This window comes from Oncorhynchus clarkii, chromosome 24, assembly GCF_045791955.1.
Source record: "Oncorhynchus clarkii lewisi isolate Uvic-CL-2024 chromosome 24, UVic_Ocla_1.0, whole genome shotgun sequence".
Classification (NCBI taxonomy): Eukaryota; Metazoa; Chordata; class Actinopteri; order Salmoniformes; family Salmonidae; genus Oncorhynchus; species Oncorhynchus clarkii.
In genome coordinates, this window is record NC_092170.1 from 8133890 (window position 1) to 8161282 (window position 27393).

The 27393-nt window shown below is 43.7% G+C and overlaps 1 protein-coding gene across 2 annotated transcripts in view; it reads right to left on the minus strand.

The window, feature by feature from the left end:
• Nucleotides 1-485: 485 nt before the first annotated feature.
• LOC139382411 (echinoderm microtubule-associated protein-like 1) overlaps nt 486-27393 on the minus strand; it is a 38657-nt gene continuing 11749 nt past the window's right edge. The window contains exons 2-23 of one of the 2 annotated variants that reach the window (XM_071126439.1): nt 25478-25684; nt 21580-21712; nt 21216-21320; nt 15765-15787; nt 13426-13555; nt 12813-12962; nt 11900-11969; nt 11728-11742; nt 11485-11595; nt 8171-8266; nt 7814-7948; nt 7585-7684; nt 7242-7396; nt 4378-4503; nt 4031-4162; nt 2480-2547; nt 2288-2376; nt 2024-2121; nt 1824-1911; nt 1633-1728; nt 1204-1334; nt 486-982 (exon numbers count right to left, since the gene is read on the minus strand). In XM_071126439.1, the coding sequence (XP_070982540.1) occupies nt 857-982; nt 1204-1334; nt 1633-1728; nt 1824-1911; nt 2024-2121; nt 2288-2376; nt 2480-2547; nt 4031-4162; nt 4378-4503; nt 7242-7396; nt 7585-7684; nt 7814-7948; nt 8171-8266; nt 11485-11595; nt 11728-11742; nt 11900-11969; nt 12813-12962; nt 13426-13555; nt 15765-15787; nt 21216-21320; nt 21580-21712; nt 25478-25684 (2384 nt within the window). In that variant the 3' untranslated portion in view covers nt 486-856. Of the gene's footprint in view, nt 983-1203; nt 1335-1632; nt 1729-1823; nt 1912-2023; nt 2122-2287; nt 2377-2479; nt 2548-4030; nt 4163-4377; nt 4504-7241; nt 7397-7584; nt 7685-7813; nt 7949-8170; nt 8267-11484; nt 11596-11727; nt 11743-11899; nt 11970-12812; nt 12963-13425; nt 13556-15764; nt 15788-19765; nt 19892-21215; nt 21321-21579; nt 21713-25477; nt 25685-27393 lie in introns of those variants that run through there. The other variant, XM_071126438.1, reaches the window with a different exon arrangement.

Genomic DNA, 27393 nt, shown 5'->3' on the forward strand with positions numbered 1-27393 from the left:
CGAGGAGACGTTAATGCTGTTTCGGAGGATTACCATGACCTTCTTCCTCTTTGCTAATCAGGCACGTGTTGACAGGTCACCACCACATCAGCCTCATGACCAATAACAACAGGCTAGGCCTTGACCCTTCAAACAAATAGGTTACAAGGGATGTTATTGTCGCCAGCATGTTGACTGTCTAAAGAGAACAGCGGCAATACACAGCAGGGGTCACTTCTGAAAATACAATGAAGTACGTAATCTCTAGGCATGTGGAAAAAGCCTAGGGTGTAAATGGGAAACTTCTGTATGTTTCATTGGCAGGAAGTGATACGAGTACACTGTAGTAGATTGACTACATACCGGTAGCACTAAAGCAAGTCAGAAGATGGTTTGCAATTGTACATTACATTCAACATCATTATTTTAGCGCTACCTTTTAAAGTCGCTGTACACCGTTTGAATCACTGCCTCTGGTAAATACAGTATCAGAGAGTATTCAAACATGATTGGGTTAGAAACTTTATTAACAAAACGAAGGCAAAGCACAGCTTAAGCTTACTCCTAAATATGTATTAAGTGCTAGGTGCCACACCACCACAATACAGTTAATATTAGAATACCACAGCCACTCAGATATACCTCTATAGACCTTTGCAACATAAATAGCAGCTACAACTGTGTTTAAATAGCCTTAAAATAGTCTCGACATGCTTATTCTCTGAAGTCAGTGCCCCACCTAGTGGCACCTCAGGACAGTACCATCAAACATATGTGCAGAGAGGAGAGGGTTAAAAGGTGGGTGTTTTTATAGGCACAGCATTGCTGCCCTCTGGTGGGCAGGAGGCGACGGTGGAGACTGATGCCGCAGGGTTGTCTAGGCGACCACCCACTGGAGGATGCTGGTGTCCTTCCCTCCGGTGGAGATCAGGTGACTGTCGTCGTGGAGAAAGGCAACGTTGGTCACATGGCTGCTGTGGCCACCATAGGTATGGCTTGGGGCCTGCATGTCGTGACAAGGAGGGAGAAGGGAGACGGACACAAAAGGTTGACAATTAATTAGAAAAATCCTAACTTCCACTTCATTAAAAAAAACATTGATTTATTGGAAGTATTTCCCCCTGAATGATTAACCTACATATGTTCAGATGCAAACAGGTTAACTTAAGTGGATGAGAAAACACTCAAATAAAACGTATAAGATGTAAATGATGACAAGCGCACCCTTGGCTGGGAGCAGGGGTTGGAGAACAAGTGCACTTTGCCAAAGTCGTCAGCAGAGGCCAGCAGGGAGGAGTCATGTGACCTGCACACGGCGTTGATGTCCGTGCCGTCAGCACCGTCAGGCCAAACGCCTATATAGAACCAGTGATATAGCAGTAAAACAAAATAGGTGAGTAGACTGTTTACTTGCGAACCAAACCAGCCCAGAGGCAGGAAACAAGAGACTCCACTTGATACAACTGCAAAGACTAACAGCTCCATTTTAAAGTGGTTGGACTGCTGTCACAATCTGCAATTGCTAGAGTGACCTGAACTGACTGTAAAGAACTCAGTGAGTTACAGTTGAAGCATATACGTTTAGTTTCTTGGATTTATAAAGCTACAGTCTGGTTTTGCCATCATTACCCCAAACAGGAAGTGGTAACTCACCAAAGACACTGAAGCCTAGAACACAAGTAGAGGTTGCCCACTCCACATTACGAACTAGGTCCATGCTCGTCACATGTTTTCCGCTTGAAGCTTCCCCTTTACCACAAACAGAAGACGAGCTTGAATGTACCACAACACAACATAGACTACAGTTGTAGACAGAGTTATCCGTTTGGACAAAAGAGGCTCACAGAATAGGATCTCGTAGTCTCCTGAGTTGGTTACGATGTATTGGCTGTCGACGGACCAATCCAGATGGGTGACAAAACTGGAGTGACCCTATGGAGGGAAAAAAACTTTTTTTTTTTTCAAATCCCAAAAATGTTAGTGTAATAGTTCAGAAAATAGAAGGATTTAATTTTCCATAAAAGGGATCGTCTTTCTTACTTACAGTGCATTTCCCCACGCGGCTGTACTTCTTGCCATTCTCCATCACGGCATAGATGTAAACAAAGTTGTCATGGGAACCTACGGCTAGGAAGTTGCCGTCTAAGAGCAGGAGAGTTCTTTTTTTAATGGATGTAGGAGGTGGAGGATAAGAATACTGTATAATCCTGTACTGTTTTGTTCAGACTTATTGGAGCCATTAACCATGTGTATATTTAAATTGGGATACACAGTATGATATTGTAAATGACGGTGTCTTGTACAGTACCTGGGGAGTACTTGATATTAGAGATTATCTCGTTGCCATCAGTGTGCATGAACACCAGGTCTCGGGTGTCAGCGTCCAGCACCAACCACCTACAGACACACAGACAGGATGAGGAAGTATACTGTAAGTGAGACCATTTGATAGTATCAGGGGAATGACACCAATGTGTGAGGGTCTGAGGATGTACAGTACCTTCCTGTCATGGTCCCCACTGCCAGCACAGCTCCACTGGGGTGGAACCCTGCACAACGCCCTGGGTCCTGGGGAACGGAGGGAGACAAGGAGGATCAGCAGGACTGCATGGTGCACCATCACATACAAGACACTCCTGTACTCCCTGTTCACCCACGACTGCGTGGACATGCACGCCTCCAACTCAGTCATCAAGTTTGCAGACAACACTACAGTGGTAGGCTTGATTGCCAACAACGATGAGACGGCCTACAGGGAGGAGGTGAGGGCCCTCGGAGTGTGGTGTCAGGACAATAACCTCACACTCAACGTCAACAAAACAAAGGAGATCATCGTGGACTTCAGGAAACAGCAGAGGGAGCACCCCCCTATCCACATCGATGGGACAATAGTGGGTAGTAAGTTTTAAGTTCCTCAGCGTACACATCACGGACAAACTAAATTGGTCCACCCACACAGACAGCGTGGTGAAGAAGGCACAGCAGCGCCTCTTCAACCTCAGGAGGCTGAATAAATTTGGCTTGTCACCAAAAGCACTCAAACTTTTACAGATGCACAATCGAGAGCATCCTGTCGGGCTGTATCACCGCCTGGTACGGCAACTGCTCCGCCCACAACCGTAAGGCTCTCCAGAGGGTAGTGAGGTCTGCACAACGCATCACCGGGGGAAAACTACCTGCCCTCCAGGACACCTACAGCACCTGATGTCACAGGAAGGCCATAAAGATCATCAAGGACAACAACCACCCGAGCCACTGCCTGTTCACCCCGCTATCATCCAGAAGGAGAGGTCAGTACAGGTGCATCAAAGCAGGCACCAAGAGACTGAAAAACAGCTTCTATCTCTAGGCCATCAGACTGTTAAACAGCCACCACTAACATTGAGTGGCTGCTGCCAACACACTGACTCAACTCCAGCCACTTTAATAATGGAAGAATTGATGTAAAAATGTATCACTAGCCACTTTAAACAATGCCACTTAATATAATGTTTACATTACTCATCTCATATGTATATACCGTACCCTATACCATCTTCTGCATCTTGCCATCTTTATGTAATACATGCATCACTAGCCACTTTAAACAATGCCACTTAATATAATGTTTACATACCCTACATTACTCATCTCATATGTATATACTGTACTCTATACCATCTACTGCAGCTTGCCAATGCCGTTCTGTACCATCACTCATTCATATATTTTTATGTACATATACTTCATTCCTTTACACTTGTGTGTATAAGGTAGTAGTTGTGGAATTGTTAGGTTAAATTACTCGTTGGTTATTACTGCATTGTCGGAACTGGAAGCACAAGCATTTTGCTACACTCGCATTAACATCTGCTAACCATGTGTATGTGACAAATGAAGTCAGGACACTTACTATGGACTGATGTAAATACACTAAATGACCAGCTAGATGTTGTTTCAGGTGCCTTTGTCATTAGAGCAGAACCAACTGCGTCAAACTACAACTCTCTTCTGGAAGCTGGTGTATATTCCAAAGAGACTAGCTACAGAGAAGAGTCGGAAGATTGAGAACCTCGATGGTCTTGCTCCAGAGAGGCTGATGGGAGTTGGTGTCCCATAGGTGGACCTGCTTGTCCTGGCCACAAGTCACAAACTGCTCCATGGAAGGATGGATGTCCAGACCCCACAGCTCATCTGTGTGACCCTGAGAGATTAAGAGAGGAGGCGAGAGAGGTGAGATGATAGAGAAAGGGTATTGCGTGTGCAGAAAAAGCAAAATGGAGACCGATGAGGAAGAACGGTAAGAGAGGAAGGGAGAGAAGAGGAATATGGGGGTTATAAACAGGTAAAAACAGATATATACTTCCTACTGAAGCGTAGGAAATAACTAGTTAAAGTGGAAATTGAGAGGTGGTGTACCTGTACTATAGGGTTGAGTGTTTCAGGGAAAGAGCCTGTAAGGATGGTGTTCTTGGTGGTCCCCACTAACAGCTCCCCCTGCTTCCCCTCAGTCACGGCTCTCACTGGCCCAAACGCCTCAGGCACCTGAGAGAGAGGACACACGACAGCAACGAGCATAAAACTATACATCTCATCGGTCATTCTCAAGTTGCATTTACGACTACCCAAAGGACACTGACACTACCTACCACTCAAAAGTTTGGGGTCACTTAGAAATGTCCTTGTTTTTGAACAGACGACTCACAAGTCCTCAACTGGCAGCTTCATTAAATAATACCAGCCAAACACCAGTCTCAATGTCAAGCAGTGAAGAGGTGACTCCGGGATGCTGGGTCTTCTAGGCAGAGTTGCAAAGAAAAAGCCACATCGCAGACTGGCCAATAAAAATAAAAGATTAAGATGGGCAAAAGAACACAGACACTGGACAGAGCAACTCTGCCTAGAAGGCCAGCATCCCAGGGTCGCCTCTTCACTGTTGACGTTGAGACTGGTGTTTTGCGGGTACTATTTAATGAAGCTGCCAGTTGTGGACTTGTGAGGCGTCTAGTTTGAGAAACAGACACTAATGTACTTGTCCTCTTGCTCAGTTGTGCATCGGGGCCTCCCACTCCTCTTTCTATTCTGGTTAGAGACAGTTTGCGCTGTTCTGTGAAGGGAGTAGTACACAGCGTTGTGCAAGATCTTCAGTTTCTTGGCAATTTCTCACACGGAATAGCCTTCATTTCTCAGAGGAAGAATAGACTGAAGAGTTTCAGAAGAAAGTTCCTTGTTTCTGGCCATTTTGAGCCTGTAATCGAACCCACAAAATGCTGATGCGCCAGATATTCAACTAGTCTAAAGAAGGCCAGTTTTAATGCTTCTTTAATCAGAATAACAGTTTTTAGCTGTGCTAACATAATTGTAAAAGGGTTTTCTAATGATCAGTTAGCCTTTTAAAATGGTAAACTTGGATTAGCTAACACAACGTGCCATTGGAACACAGGAGTGATGGTTGCTGTACGCCTATGTAGATATTCCATAAAAATAAATCTGCCATTTCCAACTACAATAATCATTTACAACATTAACAATGTCTACACTGTATTTCTGATAAATTTGATGTTATCTTAAATGGACAATTTAAAGAAAAATTATTTCAAAAACAAGGACATTTCTAAGGTGACCCCAAACCTTTGAACAGTAGTGTATATAAACTCAGCAAAAAAACAAAAAAAAAGTACTCACTGTCAACTGCATTTATTTTCAGCAAATGTAATGTAAATATTTGTATGAACATAACAAGATTCAATAACAGACAAACTGAACAAGTTCCACAGACATGTGACTAAGAGTATGGTATAACATGTCCCTGAACAAAGGGGGGGGGGGGGGGGGGGTAAAAATCTAAAGTAACAGTCAGTATCTGGTGTGACCACCAGATGCATTAAGTACTGCAGTGCCTCTCCTCCTCATGGACTGCACCAGATTTGCTAGTTCTTGCTGTGAGAGGTTACCCCACTCTTCCAACAAGGCACCTGCAAGTTCCCGGACATTTATGGGGGGGGGAATGCCCTAGCCCTCACCCTCCGATCCAACAGGTCCCAGACGTGCTCAATGGGATTGAGATCCGGGCTCTTCGCTGGCTATGGCAGAACACTGACATTCCGGTCTTGCAGGAAATCACACACAGAACGAGCAGTATGGCTGGTGGCATTGTCATGCTGGAGAGTCATGTCAGGATGAGCCTGCAGGAAAGGTACCACATGAGGGAGGAGAATGTCTTCCCTGTAACGCACAGGGTTGAGATTGCCTGCAATGACAACAAGCTCAGTCCAATGATGCTGTGACACACCGCCCCAGACCATGACGTCCAAAATCGATCCCGCTCCAGAGTACAGGCCTCGGTGTAACGCTCATTCCTTCAATGATATACGCGAATCCAACCATCACCCCTGGTGAGACAAAACCACGACTCGTCAGTGAAGAGCACTTTTTGCCAGTCCTGTCTGGTCCAGCAACGGTGGGTTTGTGCCCATAGGCGACGTTGTTGCTGGTGATGTCTGGTGAGGACCTGCCTTACAACAGGCCTACAAGCCCTCAGTCCAGCCTATGTCGGACAGTCTGAGCACTATTGGAGGGATTGTGCATTCCTGGTGTAACTCGGGCAGTTGTTGCCATCCTGTACCTGTCCCACAGGTGTGATGTTCGGATGTACCGATCCTGTGCAGGTGGTTAGACGTGGTGTGCCACTGCGAGGACGATCAGCTGTCCGTCCTGTCTCCCTGTTGAGCTGTCTTAGGCATCTCACATTGCAATTTATTGCCCACATCTCCAGTCCTCATGCCTCCTTGCAGCATGCCTAAGGCACGTTTACACAGATGAGCAGGGACCCTGGGCATCTTTCTTTTGGTGTTTTTCAGAGTCAGTAGAAAGGCCTCTTTAGTGTCCCAAGTTTTCATAACTGTGACCTTAATTGCCTACCGTCTGTAAGCTGCTAGTCTCTTAACGACCGTTCCACAGGTGTATGTTCATTAATTGTTTATGTGTCATTGAACAAGCATGGGAAACAGTGCTTAAACCCTTTACAATGAAGATCTGTGAAGTTATTTGGATTTTTACAAATTATCTTTGAAAAACAGGGTCCTGAAAAAGGGACGTTTCTTTTTTTGCTGCGTTTAGTTAACAAACACTTGGTCTTTCTAACCGTCCTGTGCTAAGGAAAAAGTCAAGGGAAGTGATGACCTCAGCAGCAGACTGGATTTTGGCTCATATAGAGTACAGCATGTCCTTATGTGCATAAGGTTTACTCATCCTTCAGAGTCACCCACACCCTCCTCTCTCACCTCCATCTCACTCTGCTTGTTATAGTCATGGTCCCAGAGCACCATCCTGCGGTCCTTCCCTCCACCGGACACCAGTGTACCGTCCTTCAGCACACACAGGGAGAAGATCCCGCCCTCATGGGCCCTCGCCACCACCTGGCTGATCCGGTTCCCACCTGTCAATCACAAACAGCTGTCAAATAATATGCTTCAAGGAGGGACGTTTGACGTGGACTTGTGCGACTGCTACTTTATTCTTAATAAATTGCTTTCATGAAAGTAAAGAAATGGATGTGTGAATTGAATGACTGATTGCAGAGCACTGAATTATGGAGGCTGAGAAGGCGATTGTCTTCAAACAGACCTTTGGCCCAGACGAAGATGTTCCCACTGGAGTCTCCTGTGATGGTGTCTCCGTTCTCAGCAAAGGCCACACACAGCACGTACTTGGGCTTCTCGTTTTTCTGGGAGAAACGGTTTAACAGTTCTGTTATAATTCAATAAGTACTTTGAGTACACAATATATATTTTTTACGGTTATCAGTTGTAACAGGAGGCAGAAGTTAACAGTTGTATTTCGGTCATCGACATACCTCAAACAGCCCCTGGCGCTTGGTGAGAGTGTTCCCGTCCATGGTCCAGAGGTTCAAGTGGGACTTCCCACAGGTGACGATCAGGTTGGCGTCCATGGGGTGGAAGGCTGCGGCCAGCACTGAGTCATTGGAGCACTGAAGGGGATGAGAGGAGAATTCGACCCCTGAACTTGCAGACAATGGTGACTGACCGCACCACAGACGACAACACTTACTCATACCCAAGCCTACACTGCTGACGCCTTCACTTTTCTTTATTTATGAAGACTAGTCATTATTGCAGTGATACACCATGCAATACCAAGGAAAGCAGCTCCCCTCATGCATACTGTAGTGTAGTCTGTGAGGATTCATCACCTTCACATCCGCCAGCTGCTTCTCCTTCTGCCAGTTCCACACAGACAGGATGTGGTCATTGGCGTCATCGACGGCACAGAGATGAGCACCACCATTCTGTTGAAGCACAGGTATTTGTCAGAGATCGATCTATATTTATATATATATATATATATATATGTATATATATATATATATATATCTATCGTGCAAATAAATAGCTCTATTTGTTTCAGACAATTTATGGATATTTAACATACACTGCTCAAAAAAATAAAGGGAACACTTAAACAACACAATGTAACTCCAAGTCAATCACACTTCTGTGAAATCAAACTGTCCACTTAGGAAGCAACACTGATTGACAATAAATTTCACATGCTGTTGTGCAAATGGAATAGACAACAGGTAGAAATTATAGGCAATTAGCAAGACACCCCCAAGAAAGGAGTGGTTCTGCAGGTGGTAACCACAGACCACTTCTCAGTTCCTATGCTTCCTGGCTGATGTTTTGGTCACTTTTGAATGCTGACTCTAGTGGTAGCATGAGACGGAGTCTACAACCCACACAAGTGGCTCAGGTAGTGCAGCTCATCCAGGATGGAACATCAATGCGAGCTGTGGCAAGAAGGTTAGCTGTGTCTGTCAGCGTAGTGTCCAGAGCATGGAGGCGCTACCAGGAGACAGGCCAGTACATCAGGAGACGTGGAGGAGGCCGTAGGAGGGCAACAACCCAGCAGCAGGACCGCTACCTCCGCCTTTGTGCAAGGAGGAGCACTGCCAGAGCCCTGCAAAATTACCTCCAGCAGGCCACAAATGTGCATGTGTCTGCTCAAACTGTCAGAAACAGACTCCATGAGGGTGGTATGAGGGCCCGACATCCACAGGTGGGGGTTGTGCTTACAGCCCAACACCATGCAAGACGTTTGGCATTAGCCAAGGAACACCAAGATTGGCAAATTCGCCACTGGCGCCCTGTGCTCTTCACAGATGAAAGCAGGTTCACATGTGATAGACGTGACAGAGTCTGGAGACGCAGTGGAGAACGTTCTGCTGCCTGCAACATCCTCCAGCATGACCGGTTTGGCGGTGGGTCAGTCATGGTGTGGGGTGGCATTTCTTTGGGGGGGCCGCACAGCCCTCCATGTGCTCGCCAGAGGTAGCCTGACTGCCATTAGGTACCGAGATGAGATCCTCAGACCCCTTGTGAGACCATATGCTGGTGCGGTTGGCCCTGGGTTCCTCCTAATGCAAGACAATGCTAGACCTTATGTGGCTGGAGTGTGTCAGCAGTTCCTGCAAGAGGAAAGCATTGATGCTATGGACCGCCCATTCCCGAGACCTGAATCCAATTGAGCACATCTGGGACATCATGTCTCGCTCTATCCACCAACGCCACGTTGCACCACAGACTGTCCAGGAGTTGTAGGGAGGTCATACAGGCACGTGGAGGCCACACACACTACTGAGCCTCATTTAGACTTGTTTTAAGGACATTACATCAAAGTTGGATCAGCCTGTAGTGTGGTATTCCACTTTAATTTTGAGTGTGACTCCAAATCCAGACCTCCATGGGTTGATACATTTGATTTCCATTGATATTTTTTGTGTGATTTTGTTGTCAGCACATTCAACTATGTAAAGAAAAAAGTATTTAATAAGAATATTTCATTCATTCAGCTCTAGGATGTGTTATTTTAGTGTTCCCTTTTTTGAGCAGTGTATAAAAAGGTGCATTCGAAAAGTATTCAGACCCCTTGAATTTTTCCACATTGTTATGTTACAGCCTTATTCTAAAATGGATTCAATTATTTTTTCCCTTCAATCTACACACAATACCCCATAATGACAAAGTGAAAACAGGTTTTTAGAAATGTGTGCAGAGTTATTAAAAACAAAAATATCACATTCACATAAGTATTCAGACCCTTTACTATGAGACTCAAAATTAAGCTCAGGTGCATCCTGTTTCCATTGATTATTCTTGAGATATTTCGACAACTTGATTGGAGTCCACCTGTGGTAAATTCAATTGATTGGACATGATTTGGAAAGGCACACACCGGTCCATATAAGGTCCCACAGTTGACAGTGCATGTCAGAGCAAAAACCAAGCTATGAGGTCGAAGGAATTGTCCGTAGAGCTCCGAGACAGGATTGTGTCGAGGCACAGATCTGGGGAAGGGTACCAAAAAATGTCTGCAGCATTGAAGGTCCCCAGGAATACAGTGGCCACCATCATTCTAAAATGGAAGTAGTTGGGAACCACCAAGACTCTTCCTAGTGCTGGCCGCCCGGCCAAACTGAGCAATCGGGGAAGAAGGGCCTTGGTCAGGGAGGTGAGCAAGAACCCGATGGTCAATCTGAAAGAGCTCCAGAGTTCCTCTGTGGAGATGGGAGAACCTTCCAGAAGGACAACCTTCTCTGCAGCACTTCACCAATCAGGCCTTTATGGTAGAGTGGCCAGACGAAAGCCACTCCTCAGTAAAATGCAAGACAGCCCACCTGAAGACTCTGACCATGGGAAACAAGATTCTCTGGTCTGATGAAACCAAGGTTGAATTCTTTGGCCTTAATGCCAAGTGTCACGTCTGGAGGAAACCTGGCACCATCACTACGGCAAGGCATGGTGGTGGCAGCATCATGCAGTGGGGATGTTTTTCAGGGACTGGGAGACTAGTCAGGATCGAGGGAAAGATGAACAGAGAAAAGTACAGAGAGATCCTTGATGAAAACCTGCTCCAGTGCTCAGGACCTCAGACAGAGGCAACGGTTCACCTTCCAACAGGACAACAACTCTAAGCACGCAGGAGTGGCTTCGGGACAAGTCTCTGAATGTCCTTGAGTGACCCAGCCAGAGCCCAGGCTTGAACATCTCTGGAGAGACCTGAAAATAGCTGTGCAGCGACACACCACATCCAACCTGACAGAGCTTGAGAGGATCTGCAGAGAAGAATGGAAGAAACTCCAAGCTTGTAGCGTCATACCCAAGAGGACTCAAGGCTGTAATCGGTGCCAAAGGCTCTTCAACAAAGTATTGAGTAAAGGGTCTGAATACTTATGTAAATGTGATATTTCAGTTATTTTAAATGTGCAAACATTTCTAATAACCTGTTTTTTCTTTGTCATTGCGGGTTAGATGTAGATTGATGTGGAAAAAACGATTGAATCCATTTTAGAATAAGGCTGTAACGTAGTAAAATGAGGAAGAGGTCAAAGGGCCTGAATGCATAGTATGCTGCCTATTGTCATGGAACCTGCTTTCAAAGTAATAATAAATGACTATGAATGACTTTCTCAAAGTTAGGTGTGTAATCACGTTGTGGAGCGCTTACCGACTTGGAGAAGGCCACACAGGTGACCGCCCGGTCAAACACGCCCATCCCAATGACATGCAGGGTATTGAGACTGACCGAATCCCACACACGCACATGAGGAGGCAACAGCTGAGAGAGAGAGTGGGTGTGAGAGAAAGAAATTGGATACAGTGCTGTCATGTATTACAGTGAAATATATGAGATGGCCATAAGAGGACATAACAGGTCATTACGTCAGAATGTGTTGATTTTAAAATGTACCTTGCCCTCTAACAGCTGATAATGAAATTAAGGAAAGAGAGAGAAAGAGTGGGTCTGAGAGAGAGAAATTGAAAACACCGCAGCCATGTACATACTACTGTGAACCACAATACGATTCCCAGAAGAGGTCATTCCTTTAGAATAGGAGAAAATGTTGATTTTAAAAATGTACCTTGCCATCTTTGGAGGTTCCAGCGACTTGTCCAGTGGCTATGGTGACCATGTCTGGATGGATGCCTAAGCTGCCGGGAAAGACGCACAATGACAGTGACGCGGCCATAAGGCTACGCTAACCTTTCCCACTTGTCCTCTGGGGACTTCTTGTTTGTTTTCCAGTCTCTGTACTCAATGGCTTGTAATGCAGTCTACGTCAACTCATTTATTCAGACCTTCATTATTAACAGTTAATAATACTTCAAAAAGGAAAAAAAATGGGGCCCTACAACAAAGACACTGGTACAAAGGCCCCTGAAGAAGTACAAGTGTTGTGATGGTACATAACTTTCATGAACGCATTTGCACATTTTGAAGGTAAATTCTACACTATTATAGCCACACTGAAAACATTAGTCTACAATACAAATGAACAAGTAAGCTGGTCAAGAACATCAAAGAGTTGGCTGTAGCCCAACATGGATGAAAATGATACTGTGCAAGTAGGATATTACCATATACAGCCCAACCTTTGTTTGCACAGGAGACACTGCCTCAAACAGGACCTAATTTAAATAGAGTTAGTTTATCCTGAATCAATGTGTCATTTAAGGAAGTTCTCTTTGCACAGTAAGCCTTGGAAAATGCAAATCTACCTTGCCTCGGTTTCAATCAAATGACAGCTGACGATAATCAGGCGACACTGTGAATGGCATACAGTGAGCAATCACATTTAGCTAAATTTATGCCAAATAAAACCTCTTGCCCTTTTGCGAAGCCTATCACGTGCATTGCGGCATCACCCTCTGCAGTGGAAGCTAAGGCTAAGAAGAAAAAGGTACATTTCCTGAAGAAAAGTTGTGTGCTTGCGCCGGTCAACCAAAGGTTATGCTAGTGGGAGATGCTGAACCAAGCACACTAACTAGCCTTACCATTTGACATCGTCGTTGTGGCCCAGGTAATGTCTCTGCTGCTGTTCCTCCACATTGTAGAGCACCACCACGGAGGCATTGAAGTAGACTATCTCCCCTGTGGGGAGCAGGTAGAGGTTGGAGCGGCAGTCTCTGCCCCTGTACCCATACCTGGACAACCGAGGGTTTAAGGACCACAACAGTAATCCTGTCTGAACAACCATAGGGTTGAACAGTAGGAGGCTGATGCCTCCCCATAAGTTCTGAGATGGCAAGTACAATACAAACCAAAGACGTTAAACCATAAACTCATAAACACAAGTGGTCAACTATACAAAATAGTCAAAAGTGGTCTTATATTCTTGTGTGACGTCAGTAATGCAACACTGAAATGTCCTTTCTGAAAATGTGCATTATACTTCTAGAGCCATTGTCCCAAACCAAGCTTTCCCTGGTTCATCTGGGGTGTAATCATTCGTCCAACCCTAGCAAACTGAAAATGTGCAACAAAAACAAGTTTATATTGGAAACATTCAGGTAGGTCCCTTCCTGTTTTGTTCCGTTTAGTTCCTAGTGAATACACCCCTGTATGCCTAGCAACATTACTCTTTGTTTGTCAGCGACAGAAGGATACACCCACTGCAGTTTGAGCTTGTGTTCAGGCAGCGCCCCCTTGTGGTCCAGGCTGTAGCTGTCCCTCTTCTGGTCAGGCATGTGCATGGTGACTGGCCGACCCCTCAGGAACATCCTCACATAGCCATCCTCTGACACAGGAGAGGGGGCGAGATAAGAACATGAAGGGGAGGGATTTCATTTTATTTATTTTTTTATGGTGAAACACTCTATACCGTTCCTTGCAAGCGGTAGGTAGTGAAATGTAACAGCCTTCTGAACATAAGCACTCAAATAAATTCTGTTCCCCCACCCATGTAAGAGGCAGGATTTGTGCATTGAAATCACTGAGGCAAAATACAGTGAATTCGGAAACTATTCAGACCCCTTAACTTTTTCCACGTTTTGTTATGGGCGGCAGGTAGCCTAGTGGTTAGAGTGTTGGGCCCTGAGCTGACAAGGTACAAATCTGTTGTTCTTCCCCTGAACAAGGCAGTTAACCCACTGTTCCTAGGCTGTCATTGTAAATAAGAATTTGTTCATAAGTGACTTATTATTATTTTATTAATTACATCACAGCCTTATTCAAAATGGATTAAATATTTTTTTTTCCCCACACACACACACACACACACACACACGACGAAGCGAAATTGCTGCAAATGCATTACAAATTAAAAAGTATTTCTGACCCTTTATTTTAGTACTTTGTTGAAGCACCTTTTGCAGCAAATACAGACTTGAGACTTCTTAGGTATGACACTATAAGCTTGGCACACCTGTATTTGGGAAGTTTCCCCCAATCTTATCTGCAAATACTCTCAAGCTCTGTCAGGTTGGATGGTGAGTGTCTGGTCTCTCCAGAGATGTTCGATCGGGTTCCATTCCGGGCTCTGGATGGGCCAATCAAGGACATTCAGAGACTTGTCCCAAAGCCACTCCTGCTTTGTCTTGGCTGTGTGCTTAGAGTCGTTCACCCCAGTCTGAGGTCCTCAGCGCTCTTGAGCATGTTTTCATCAAGGATCTCGCTGTACTTTGCTCTGTTCATCTTTCCCTCGATCGTGACTAGTCTCCCAGTCCCTGCTGCTGAAAAACATCCCCACAGCATAATACTGCCACCACCATGCTTCACCGTAGGGATGGTGCCAGGTTGCCTCCAGAAGTGACGCTTGGAATTCAGGCCAAAGAGTTCAATCTTGGTTTCATCAGACCAGAAAATCTTGTTTCTCATGGTCTGAGACTCTTCTAGGTGCCTGATGAACTGATGAAACTGTTCATCAATGGAAACAGAATGCACCCGAGCTCAAATTCGAGTCTCATTGCAAAGGGCCTGAATACTTATGAGTACTTATGTACACAAAAATTTCTAAAAACCTGTTTTCGCTTTGTTATTATGAGGTAGTGCGTGTAGATTGATGAGGGACAACATTTATTTAAACATATATTTAATCAATTTTCGAATAAGGCTTTCAAAAATAATAAGGATTAAAAAAAGAAAAATATTCATCCATTTTAAAATAAGGCTTTAACGTAACAAAACGTGGAAAAAGTCAAGTGGTCTGAATACTTTCCGAATGCACCGCATATAGGTTTAGTGTATGTCATTTCAAACTGTTCTGAAGCTTTGCAGATTTTTTAAAATTTGAGGCACTACAATTACTCAGGGTACCCCATAATACCGTCTCTCTTGGCGGACATGACATCATATAAAAACTAATTGCGGTTATGGTTTGCATTAGAGTGCTGCGGCGAGTCAACTGAGCTCAATAATGGAGCAGTGTGCTCTCTGGCTCTGACCATGCAGCTCTGCGGTCCCTAATCATTTACCCAAGCACTCAGAGGACAAGGGAAAATGCAGTTAATTGGCTTGTTAAAAATGAATACAGCCCCCAACAATAACAGACAGGCTATTGGTTGTTGTTTATTAGGCATGTTCATTCTTTACTTCAGTGCCCCTGTTTCATGGATTTCCGTGTAGTAACCTAGGAAATGCTTATTGGTTATGGGCCGGCAAGTAGCCTAGTGGTTAGAGTGTTGGGCCTGTAACCGAAAGGTTGCTAGATCAAATCCCCGAGCTGACAAGGTAAAAATCTGTGAATACTGTTCTGCCCCTGAACAAGGCAGTTAACCCTCCTAGGCTGTCATTGTAAATAAGAATTTGTTATTAACTGCCTAGTTAAATAAAAGGTTACATAAAAATGCTCAGTGCCGGGAAATGTTTTTGTTTGCATTTAATTAATTATCTTAGGTACACTGTATTCTTTAGTCAAACTGAGGTATAAAAGGGTGCCGAGTATGGTAAAGGAATTACACACACACACACACACACACAGTACAGCCACAGGCGTGTGTAAGACATACCTGCATTGACAGCGCATTCTTTGCTGAAACAGAAAAAAAGAGAGAAGAGAACAGATATCAGTGTATGACTGGTGACTGTTAAGACACTGTGTGAGCAGTTGACGTTTCTGAGACGCAGTTTAACTGTGTGAGCAGTTGACGTTTCTGAGACGCAGTTTAACTGTGTGAGCAGTTGACGTTTCTGAGACGCAGTTTAACTGTGTGAGCAGTTGACGTTTCTGAGACGCAGTTTAACTGTGTGAGCAGTTGACGTTTCTGAGACGCAGTTTAACTGTGTGAGCAGTTGACGTTTCTGAGACGCAGTTTTACTGTGTGAGCAGTTGACGTTTCTGAGACGCAGTTTAACTCCTGCTACAATGGACTAAATGATTCAGTGACCTCATCCTTTATTCCTGACCGCCTACTTTCAAAAAATGTTTTTATCCACAGTAGAATTACAGTAGAGCCCATTTACGCCCATTTATGCACGTTTAGCATTATCCAAATAGTGCTGCAAGATTAAAAGCAGTAGTTCATACTGTAGCGCATATAGACAACATACACATATAACATACAGTATTCACAGACGCAAACACAATGCGGAAGGGAAAATACTGTATCCATGATGAGATAGGGGTAGCCGTAAATACAACTGGTGCCATGCCGAGAAATGGAAAAATAAGGAGAGTTATTGCGAGAGAGAGAGAGAGAGAGACAGTGGTAGAGAATGAAATAAAGAGCAAGAGAGAGTGACAGAGACAACGCGACAGTCAATATCCTATAGAGTGGCCTCTCCAGCACTACCCGACAACAGCTGAAAAGTAATGAGTTTCTGCCAAGGCCACTGACAGATTGCCGAGGTAGGTCAGTTTGAGAGTACCATGGCAGCACAGTCACAGGAGTGATGATAAGTAAGATAAGAGAGACTCGAGGAGAAACAATCCCTCTCAGTTCGTGGGGAACATGAATGGCATGAAATAGCCATGAAGGCCATCTTAACCATCTGAAAGTATAGCGCAGTAGGTTATTCAGTTTGGAGGGAGACTGTGGATACAATTACAATACTGCTGAAGATTGTTCTTTGACAGCTTGCTTTATTCATTCTTGCTATTCAAACTGAAAATGTATTGTAGTACATTTGGGACAATAAAAAAAAAAAGTTTGGATACTCGCAAGGCACACACACACCAAGTACCAATTTTGGTTGACAGACTGAGAACATAAGTAGACAGTGAGGATTTTATATTTCTGTCCTTGGCAGAGCATTCATTCACTACAGTGTATTCCATCTGGAGACTGGTTGTTTGTGGGGCAACCCGAGACAGCCGGGGAAGGGCTCTCTTTAAAGTGGCCAAGAAAATACCTGTTTGTCTCCCTGCCTGCGGCTTTCAAAAAGAGGAGAGGCCCTGTTGTGTCCAATGAGAGACACTGAAAGATCCAAAGCCACGAAGGCATTTACTGAGTGATTATTTATGATCCGTGTGTTTGTTTCTTTTCAATTCATTAAAACAAGTTGCAATCTGTACCATTTGGTACAAGATAGTTACATATGTTGAATTCTTTGAAGTAAGTACCAGAAAATACTCTATCGCCTAGCATCATTATCGAGTAAATTCCAGGTGCTACCGGAATACAGAGAACAATACATCCAGAATGGCCTTCTTTACAGATTGTTGTAGCTTTACATCATTTTGCATAGACTTAGACAAAGAGTAAGACTACATTCCACATGGAAAACGAGAGGACATGGAACGTGTGATACGATTGTGTTGTCTCAGTTAGTAAAATACCTGCAAGTTGGAGAACTGATGTGAACAGTTGTCTAGCATAAAGCAAACATAAATTGTGGCCAATAATGTAGTGGTCTTGCAGTTTGAGTGTTTCAGGCAATTACTGTATGGTGTTGCAGCAGTGGAGAGAGTGGTTTTAGTCAAGTTCCTGTGCACTCAGACAATACGGCTGAGATTTTCAGAGCAAATTAATGCTAAGCACCCAGTGAGCTGTGTTATCCCGGGCGGCGAAGTGATTGAGAGCATACTGTATCAAACACTGTATGACAAGTAAGCATAGCGAGATAGAAAAGTGGTCAAACAGGATATCATGAGCTCTTCCTCAACCAGTATTTGCATGCGTTCAGACCCCTGAATCAAATTTGCCATTCAAATACATGCAATCTGTTCCTGGTCCTCAGGCTCAGCTATACCATCGAGCCAGTCTGCAATCAGGGTGCGTCAGTTGATCTGTCTAATGCACGTGGATGAGCAAAAGTGCCAATCAATAGTCATTCTGCAGAGCAAGAGGAATCAGTAATCCAAACCAGCCACCCACGATCACAATGAAACTGAGGCATTGCAACAGCGAGGGGGAATGTTACGTAAGCCCCTCTCTGTCATAGAAAATCAACCCCGTGTGGAAAAAAATGCCCATTCTTTTTGGTTTGTTGACTCACACACCCGTAATGTAATTAAGGATCTGCCCAAAACTGGAACGGGACAGCGCTCCCCCTAGCCTATTCATAGACGCCAACTCTAGTGTCTATTCACAAAGGTATCTTCCGATCGGGGGGGTTTAGTTAAGAGCCCCGATGCTCTGTCTGAATGTTAACACTTGCGATACAATTTTGGTAACATAAGGACCTTATATATGCTATATCAGCGAAAAATAATAATAAAATAAAAAAGGTTGAATTACTACACACTGTTATAGGGTCACCACGCACCCATACTTCCATGTTACAGCACTAGTTTACAGAAAACAGAGGGAAGACGCCTGTGCTAATCAGCTATCTGCGTCTCTGAACACCTGCGTGTAAACAGAAGACAGACAACACCAACGTGTTGTCACTGAAAAATACTGCTGCAACTGTGTTAAAACCGGTCCAAACCGTGTACAGTGAGTGTTTTGTGAAATTATTTTGAGGTTATATGAAAGTAGAGGGATTTATGATTCTAGAAACGTAACGCAATTGAGAATCGATTCACGTCTAGATGGAGTATTTGGTTGTTTTGGCTTCCAGAGCCAATTCACCCTTTAAACAGAACATGCAAGGTCCTTGAACTAAGGAGTACTGTTAGGCTCCTTTAGTCCAATATTAAGCTAACCTGGGACCATGTGAACTACAATCCCGACGCTCTGTTTTAATGTTTAGTAACGTTAATAATCCTCGCTTGCAATACGGTTTTTCGAAACATAAAGCCCTCTACTTTCATATCACATTCAAATAATTTCACAAATGCAAAATATATACTTACTGTACACTGTTTTAACACAATTGCAGCCTATAGTATTGTTCAGTTACAACCCTTTTCTGGCGTATTTTTTCCGTTACATACAGGTGTTCGGAGCATGCTAGAAAGCAAATTAGCACCTCTTTCTTCCATCGGTCTTCAGTAATCAGCGCTGTAACATGGAAATATGGTAACCATAACCCTAACCTTATGAAAGGTGTGTATCAATTTAACTTTAAGTTTTTTTTTTTTTAAATGATTTGTTGCCGATATGAAAGATAAGGTGCTTTATGCTTCCAAAACCAGTTTTTTTTATGATTTGTTGCCGATATGAAAGATAAGGTGCTTTATGCTTCCAAAACCATACCGCAACAATATGCATTTAGCCCAAACGTTGTGGCTCTTAATGCGGCAATATGTTACTTTTTCGGCGACCTGACCAAATTCATATAGAAATGTGAGTTATAGATCTGTCACTCATTGAAAGCAAGTCTAAGAAGCTGTATATATGTTCTCTGTGCAAACTATTAGTTTTTTTTTCTACCAGGAAATGGCAGAGTGATTTCTGCGTATTGCACCTTTAACAGTTTATGTTGTAAATCACAATTGACCTTTGTTCTGTGCTGCCCCTCCCCAAACCCCACTGAAAATAAAACCATCAGAAGGTCTGCATGACCAAATATGTTTTTTAAGTTACTGCTTCCTGTTGGAATCAACGATCCATCCACCCAAAATGGCTTTTTAAACAATCTCCTTCCTAACTGCAAACTGTTTAAGTATAAAGCATTCCTTTACCTGGGTGATCTCTTCATGGTAACTTTTCCGTTAGGTAACAGCACAGTGTTGGCAAAGTGGTTCACAAAACAGAACCCTGTCGACAACTAACAGGCTTCCTTGTTGATTCCGTTAACTGTACTGGGCACTTTTTCCACCAATGGGGAGGAATTTCCTTACTCTGATGGACCTCCCCTCTGCTCAGTAACCACACCTCCTTTACCTACACCCCTGAAATTTGACACCCTCGGCAGAGTGAGCTCAATGAGGGAGGAGGGAGTGGACGGACTGACTGTATCCATCTGTCTTTCAAAGCTTAATAGCACCTCCATAAAACCGATCAGATATTGTTATCTACTATTCAAACAATGAGCAGGTGTTGGGCGTTTATGTTCGGTACAAGCAACCAACCATGCATTTGACTGTGAATACACTGTTCCATCTTCCTTTACTAATCAACTGTGCTGTGTTCACCATTACTTAGATGTATGTAAATAATGATGCTGTTAAATACAGTAACCTACATAACACTGCACCGGACTAAAATGACGGAAGTACATGTTAAAACACATCAGCAGATCTGCATTTCTATACGTATGTTGTCAACATAGAGAGATCATATCACCACCCTCCCCGGTTGTCTCCTCTCCTCCCTAGACATTACACATACACGGGTCTAAATGATTCAAGCCAGTCAAACATCCAGCGTGCATTCACATGCTCTCTGCACAGAAATACAACACCGCGGTGTGGCACAGCAATGCATCCATGGTGCATTCACACACGTGTTTAATGATCCTTTGTCATCTGATCTGAACAGCGAGAGGTTAAAAACAACGATCGGTCTACTGATCAGAGTGTCCTAAATTGGACGTCAACAAAGCCACACCGAGACCTTGGGACCTCTACTGTCAGAATACAATGTCAGGAAGGAGGAAGAGCTGGGAAGAACATAGACCCACACCATATGTCACCTGTCTGATCGAAAAGGGAGAAAGAAAGGGTATTTACAGTATATCTGGCAAGGGAGGCAGATATGGCTGCTCAGGATGTGGCAAGCGGTCGTGATATTTTCCCCAGAGATCAGAGATGAGCTGTACACCCATTCTCAGATGTCGGGTCGACTGTACAGATGTATATGAGGTATGCACAGATGTATATTAGCACTGATGTGAGCTACGGCTACAGATGCCTTGTGGATAAAAGAGGGACATAGTTAACTGTAACACTGAGCAGCCTAAGCATAAACTTACAGTATGTGAGAATGCAGTGCTAAGGTGCTCCCTGCTTTGGTCTTCTCTAGCCAATGACTACATCATTGTCAGTCAGAGGGTTGCTTGGCTGCACACCATGATCTCTCAGTTAGCCAGAAAGAGCAGGAGTGATTGCTGTGTCAGTGTTTCGAGGTTTAGCTGAGTCAGTGTCTGTGTTTAGAGGGTTAGCGGTGTCTATGCTTGTTTCAAACTGTCACCTGCTCCTGCCACATGCGGAGCTGCTGGACGAGGTGGTTCTGCTTCTGCTGTCAGACACCATCTCCCTCCTGGCCGTGGAGAGACGCTCTGTCGACATGCTCTTCCTGGTGGGGGAGGATAGGTGAGAGGGGGAAGAGGGAGAGGAAAAAGACGAGAGGTAGAAAGAGTGGGAGGGTGAAGAGTGAATAGGGGTATTGAGAGGTATATGAAAGGCAAGACATGTCCCCAGTCATTAGTTTACAGTGCCTACTGTACAGTAGATTCAATGCCACACTGCCACCCTAAGGTTGAGTTTGGAAATGCACATTAGAAGTATACCAAGAAAAAACAGTATTAGATCCACACATTCGGACAATGTCTTACCTTTTGATTGACAGCGACACTTCATTTTTGGGAGAAGAGGGGGAGGAAGGGTATCCCCCCATACGTTTCTGCTGGACATAACCATTGCTGAGAGTGAGAGGCTTGGATGGTAAGGCTTGCAGGAGTTGTCGCACTGGCATCAAGTGGGAAAGAATGGTTCAGTAAACTGTTGAAGTTTTTGAAAATCGACACTGCAAATTCTTACCAAAGACTACATACAGTAAGTAGTACATGGTTTATCTCCATTGCAAGTCTCATCTTTAAATACATGTAAAACAATATATATATAGTTTCCTGATCTTTCTTATATCTTTCAGATATAGGAGAGACACTTCAGAACAAACTTCCTTTAGATTTTTAAAATTATTTTTACTATCTGTTATTCAATGCGTTTCTATGGGCCAAATTAAATGTTTAAATCAACACATTTTTATATATATTTTTTGATACCTTAAGCTGATTCCAAATCACATAGCCATATGATCCTTGGTATGACCATCTTAAAACAATTGCCCCTGGCTGGTAACCAACACTCTCCACACCTTGTGCATCAGGTTGAAAATGCAACATCCTCAGTAGTAGTAGCCTCACATATTGAGCTTCTAGACTCTCCTATTACAGCTAGTACAGTTGAAATCGGAAGTTTACCTACACCTTAGCCAAATAAATTTAAAACTCAGTTTTTTCACTATTCCTGACATTTAATCCGAGTAAAAATACCCTGTCTTAGGTCAGTTAGGATCACCACTTTATTTTAAGATTGTGAAATGTCAGAATAATAGTAGAGAGAATGATTTAGTTCAGCTTTGATTTCTTTCATCACATTCCCAGTGGGTCAGAAGTTTACATACACTCAATTAGTATTTGGTAGCATTGCCTTTAAATTGTTAAACTTGGGTCAAACGTTGCGGGTAGCCTTCCACAAGCTTCCCACAATAAGTTGGGTGAATTTTGGCCCATTCCTCCTGACAGAGCTGGTGTAACTGAGTCAGGTGTGTAGGCCTCCTTGCTCGCACACACTTTTTCAGTTCTGCCCACAAATTTTCTATAGGATTGAGGTCAGGGCTTTGTGATGGCCACTCCAATACCTTGACTTTGTTGTTCTTAAGCCATTTTGCCACAACTTTGGAAGTATGCTTAGGGTCATTGTCCATTTGGAAGACCACATTTGTGACCAAGATGTCTTGAGATGTTGCTTCAATATATACACATAATTTTCCTACCTCATGATGCCATCTTGTGAATTTCATCAGTCCCTCCTACAGCAAAGCACCCCCACAACATGATGCTGCCACCCCCGTGTTTCACAGTTGGGATGGTTTCTTTGGCTTGCAAGCATCCCCCTTTTTCCTCCAAACATAACGATGGTCACTATGGCCAAACAGTTCTATTTTTGTTTCATCAGACCAGAGGACATTTCTCCAAAAAGTATGATCTTTGTCCCCATGTGCAGTCTGGCTAATTCATGGTGGTTTTGGAGCAGTGGCTTCTTCCTTGCTGAGCGTCCTTTCAGGTTATGTCGATATAGGACTTGTTTTACTGTGGATATACAGTGGGGCAAAAAAGCATTTAATCAGCCACCAATTGTGCAAGTTCTCCCACTTAAAAAGATGAGAGAGGCCTGTAATTTTCATCATAGGTACACTTCAACTATGACAGACAAAATGAGAAAAAAAATCCTGAAAATCACATTGTAGGAATTTTAATGAATTTATTTGCAAATTATGGTGGAAAATAAGTATTTGGTCAATAACAAACAAGCAAGATTTCTGGCTCTCACAGACCTGTAACTTCTTCTTTAAGAGTTCTTCTGTCCTCCACTCGTTACCTGTATTAATGGCACCTGTTTGAACTTGTTATCAGTATAAAAGACACCTGTCCACAACCTCAAACAGTCACACTCCAAACTCCACTATGGCCAAGACCAAAGAGCTGTCAAAGGACACCAGAAACAAAATTGTAGATCTGCACCAGGCTGGGAAGACTGAATCTGCAATAGGTAAGCAGCTTGGTTTGAAGAAATCAACTGTGGGAGCAATTATTAGGAAACGGAAGACATACAAGACCACTGATAATCTCCCTCGATCTGGGGCTCCACGCAAGATCTCACCCCGTGGGGTCAAAATGATCACAAGAACGGTGAGCAAAAATCCCAGAACCACACGGGGGGACCTAGTGAATGACCTGCAGAGAGCTGGGACCAAAGTAACAAAGCCTACCATCAGTAACACACTATGCCGCCAGGGACTCAAATCCTGCAGTGCCAGACGTGTCCCCCTGCTTAAGCCAGTACATGTCCAGGCCCGTCTGAAGTTTGCTAGAGAGCATTTGCATGATCCAGAAGATTGGGAGAATGTCATATGGAAAGATGAAACCAAAATATAACTTTTTGGTAAAAACTCAACTCGTCGTGTTTGGAGGACAAAGAATGCTGAGTTGCATCCAAAGAACACCATACCTACTGTGAAGCATGGGGGTGGAAACATCATGCTTTGGGGCTGTTTTTCTGCAAAGGGACCAGGACGACTGGTCCGTGTAAAGGAAAGAATGAATGGGGCCATGTATCGTGAGATTTTGAGTGAAAACCTCCTTCCATCAGCAAGGGCATTGAAGATGAAACGTGGCTGGGTCTTTCAGCATGACAATGATCCCAAACACACCGCCCGGGCAACGAAGGAGTGGCTTCGTAAGAATCATTTCAAGGTCCTGGAGTGGCCTAGCCAGTCTCCAGATCTCAACCCCATAGAAAATCTTTGGAGGGAGTTGAAAGTCTGTGTTGCCCAAGCAACAGCCCCAAAACATCACTGCTCTAGAGGAGATCTGCATGGAGGAATGGGCCAAAATATGGGCCAAAATACCAGCAACAGTGAAAACCTTGTGAAGACTTACAGAAAATGCTTGACCTCTGTCATTGCCAACAAAGGGTATATAACAAAGTATTGAAATAAACTTTTGTTATTGACCAAATACTTATTTTCCACTATAATTTGCAAATAAATTAATAAAAAATTCTACAATGTAATTTTCTGGATTTTTTAAAAATAATTTTGTCTGTCATAGTTGAAGTGTACCTATGATGAAAATTACAGGCCTCTCTCATCTTTTTAAGTGGGAAAACTTGCACAATTGGTGGCTGACTAAATACTTTTTTGCCCCGCTGTAGATACTTTTGTACCTGTTTCCTCCAGCATCTTCACAAGGTCCTTTGCTGTTGTTCTTGGATTGATTAGCACTTTTTGCACCAAAGTACGTTCATCTCTAGGAGACAGAACCCGTCTCCTTCCTGAGCGGTATGACGGCTGCGTGGTCCCATGGTGTTTAAACTTGCGTACTGTTGTTTGTACAGATGAACGTGGTACCTTCAGGCGTTTGGAAATTGCTCCCAAGGATGAACCAGACTTGTGGAGGTCTACCATTTTTTTTCTGAGGTCTTGGCTGATTTATTTTGATTTTCCCATGATGTCAAGCAAAGAGGCACTGAGTTTGAAGGTAGGTCTTGAAATACATCCACAGGTACACCACCAATTGACTCAAATTACGTTAATTAGCCTACAGAAGCTTATAAAGCCATTATATCATTTTCTGGAATTTTCCAAGCTGTTTAAAGGCACAATCAACTTAGTGTATGTAAATGTCTAACCCACTGGAATTGTGATACATTGAATTATAAGTGAAATAATCTGTCGGTAAACAATTGTTGGAAAAATTACTTGTGTCATGCACAAACCGACTTGCCAAAACTATAGTTTCTTAACAGGAAATGTGTGTAGTGGTTGAAAAACGAGTTTTAATGACTCCCAACCTAAGTGTATGTAAACTTCCGACTTCAACTGTATGTCGACGAGACTACGGTGGTGGTCTAGCGTGTTCCCAGCCTCCTATCTCCCCAGCCCCTCACTCTTGGTGGGTGCGGCCACGGTAGGCCTCCTCCCCCCAGCTCCGGCCCCAGGCTGGGTCAGCTCCTCACAGTAACCCAGTCTGCGCAGCGCGTCGGCCAGTTCAGCCTTCAGCAGCTGGAGCTCATCCTCCTGCAACTGGACACGCTGCTCCAGGTGGGACAGGCGGTCGTCCACCTCCATGGTGCTGCCCGCAGACACGTTGTCATCTGGGAGACAGGGAGAGAGAGTGGGGGGAAATGGGGAGGGAGAGAGAGCGGAAGAAGGAAAAAAACGGACAGAGTGACAGATAGCGATGGTGTCAGGAGCATGGAACAAAAGGTGTTTTGTTGTTCACCCAGGACTCTAAGCAGGAATTTGCATAATTCTCCAAGCTTTATGTGTTTGTTTTTGCTAATAAAGATGACACTAGGCTACTTCCTTGACAAACAATATGTTGGTCTTAGATTCCTACACCAAAAATGACAGTGCTGGGGTTTCTGACAGAGATTAAAAGGTGTATTTGCTTGAAACAAAATTGAGGCCAACCCCGTTTTGAAGATTGCTATTCTTCAGTGATGTAGAGAAAACAGAGGTGCAAAAAGATGACGGCCCCCATGCTCTTAACACACATGCCTCGTTTGCTAAGTTAACTGTATTGTGCATTGGCCTCCTTTACTCTTTTGTGTGTTGTCATTAGCACATTATACCTGGGTAAACCAGTTCTAGCGCCAAGACGCCAGCAATTTGAAAAAGCATATTGTGCTGAATCATTAGCGCATTGAACCATATCGCGCGCCGTACTTTAAAAACTCATTGAATAGTGGTAAAACAATGACGTCATTTCTGAATTACTACATCTTTATGCACCTTCGCCACTGTGTGATGCTAGCTAGCCCCTAACCCTTCGTCCTTCACTGGGATGACATCATTTGGCTGCCCAATTTAATCCTCTGTTTCAGCTCAAATGCTTAACTGTGCAATATCAGATAGGATGCCCTGTAACTGAAAGGTCTGACAATGTTTTCAAATGTCTTTCAACAAAACAATGCTGTTAAATCAGATTTTGTGACCATGCAACAGCATGCTGTACATACAGTATAATGCTGAGTTGACGACTGTTTGTTACTTGACAACATTCCCATATTCGTTATCATCATATGCCATTCAAATGACCAAGAGCCATTTATTTGCATATGAGAATTCTACCTGGACTAATATGCATCTGTCATGCTGTACTACCAACATGATTTCTGAGTATAATGCAAACTCTGACTGACATGCCTATTTACTCTGCCTGTCAGACCCAGTGGAACCAATGATCTCATCTCTCAGTCAGAAATATTGTGGAAGAACACACATATTCAAAATTGGGCAGAGTGGAGAGTTTGACTTTAAAAATCCCAACATCTGTAAGAGGTTTTTATTCAGCGGGAGGGGAAATGAAAGAACATGTCGAACTGGATACTCCGACATGACAAATCCCTACTGGATTTTATGGGGAATTAGGTACCGTTTTTCCATTAGGGAAATAACCAGCAAGATTATTTCCCCAAACTGAATTACTTGGCTTATGCTGTCAATTAACCATGGCGTGCTTTATAACCTTAGTCACCATTTGAAATCTGCTGAGTAAAGCATTGATAAGATTTCAAATGGCCTCTGCAGCAAATGTAAATAACAGCCAAGTTACAAAACAACCACAGCTATGGAGGTTTACTCCACCCAATCCCCATGTCCCAAACCAAAACACCTCAGTGAAACGTTGCTGGTAATGAATTAAGTGTGATCATTCATTCATTTAAATCTACCTAATTATTCAACAACGAGTCCACATGAACGCCATCCCATTACTTTGTTAATGAAACAGCCGTCACCCTTGATACTTTACACACAGTAGCTGTCCGACAGACTGCAGGCTTATGATGCGTGCTCAATA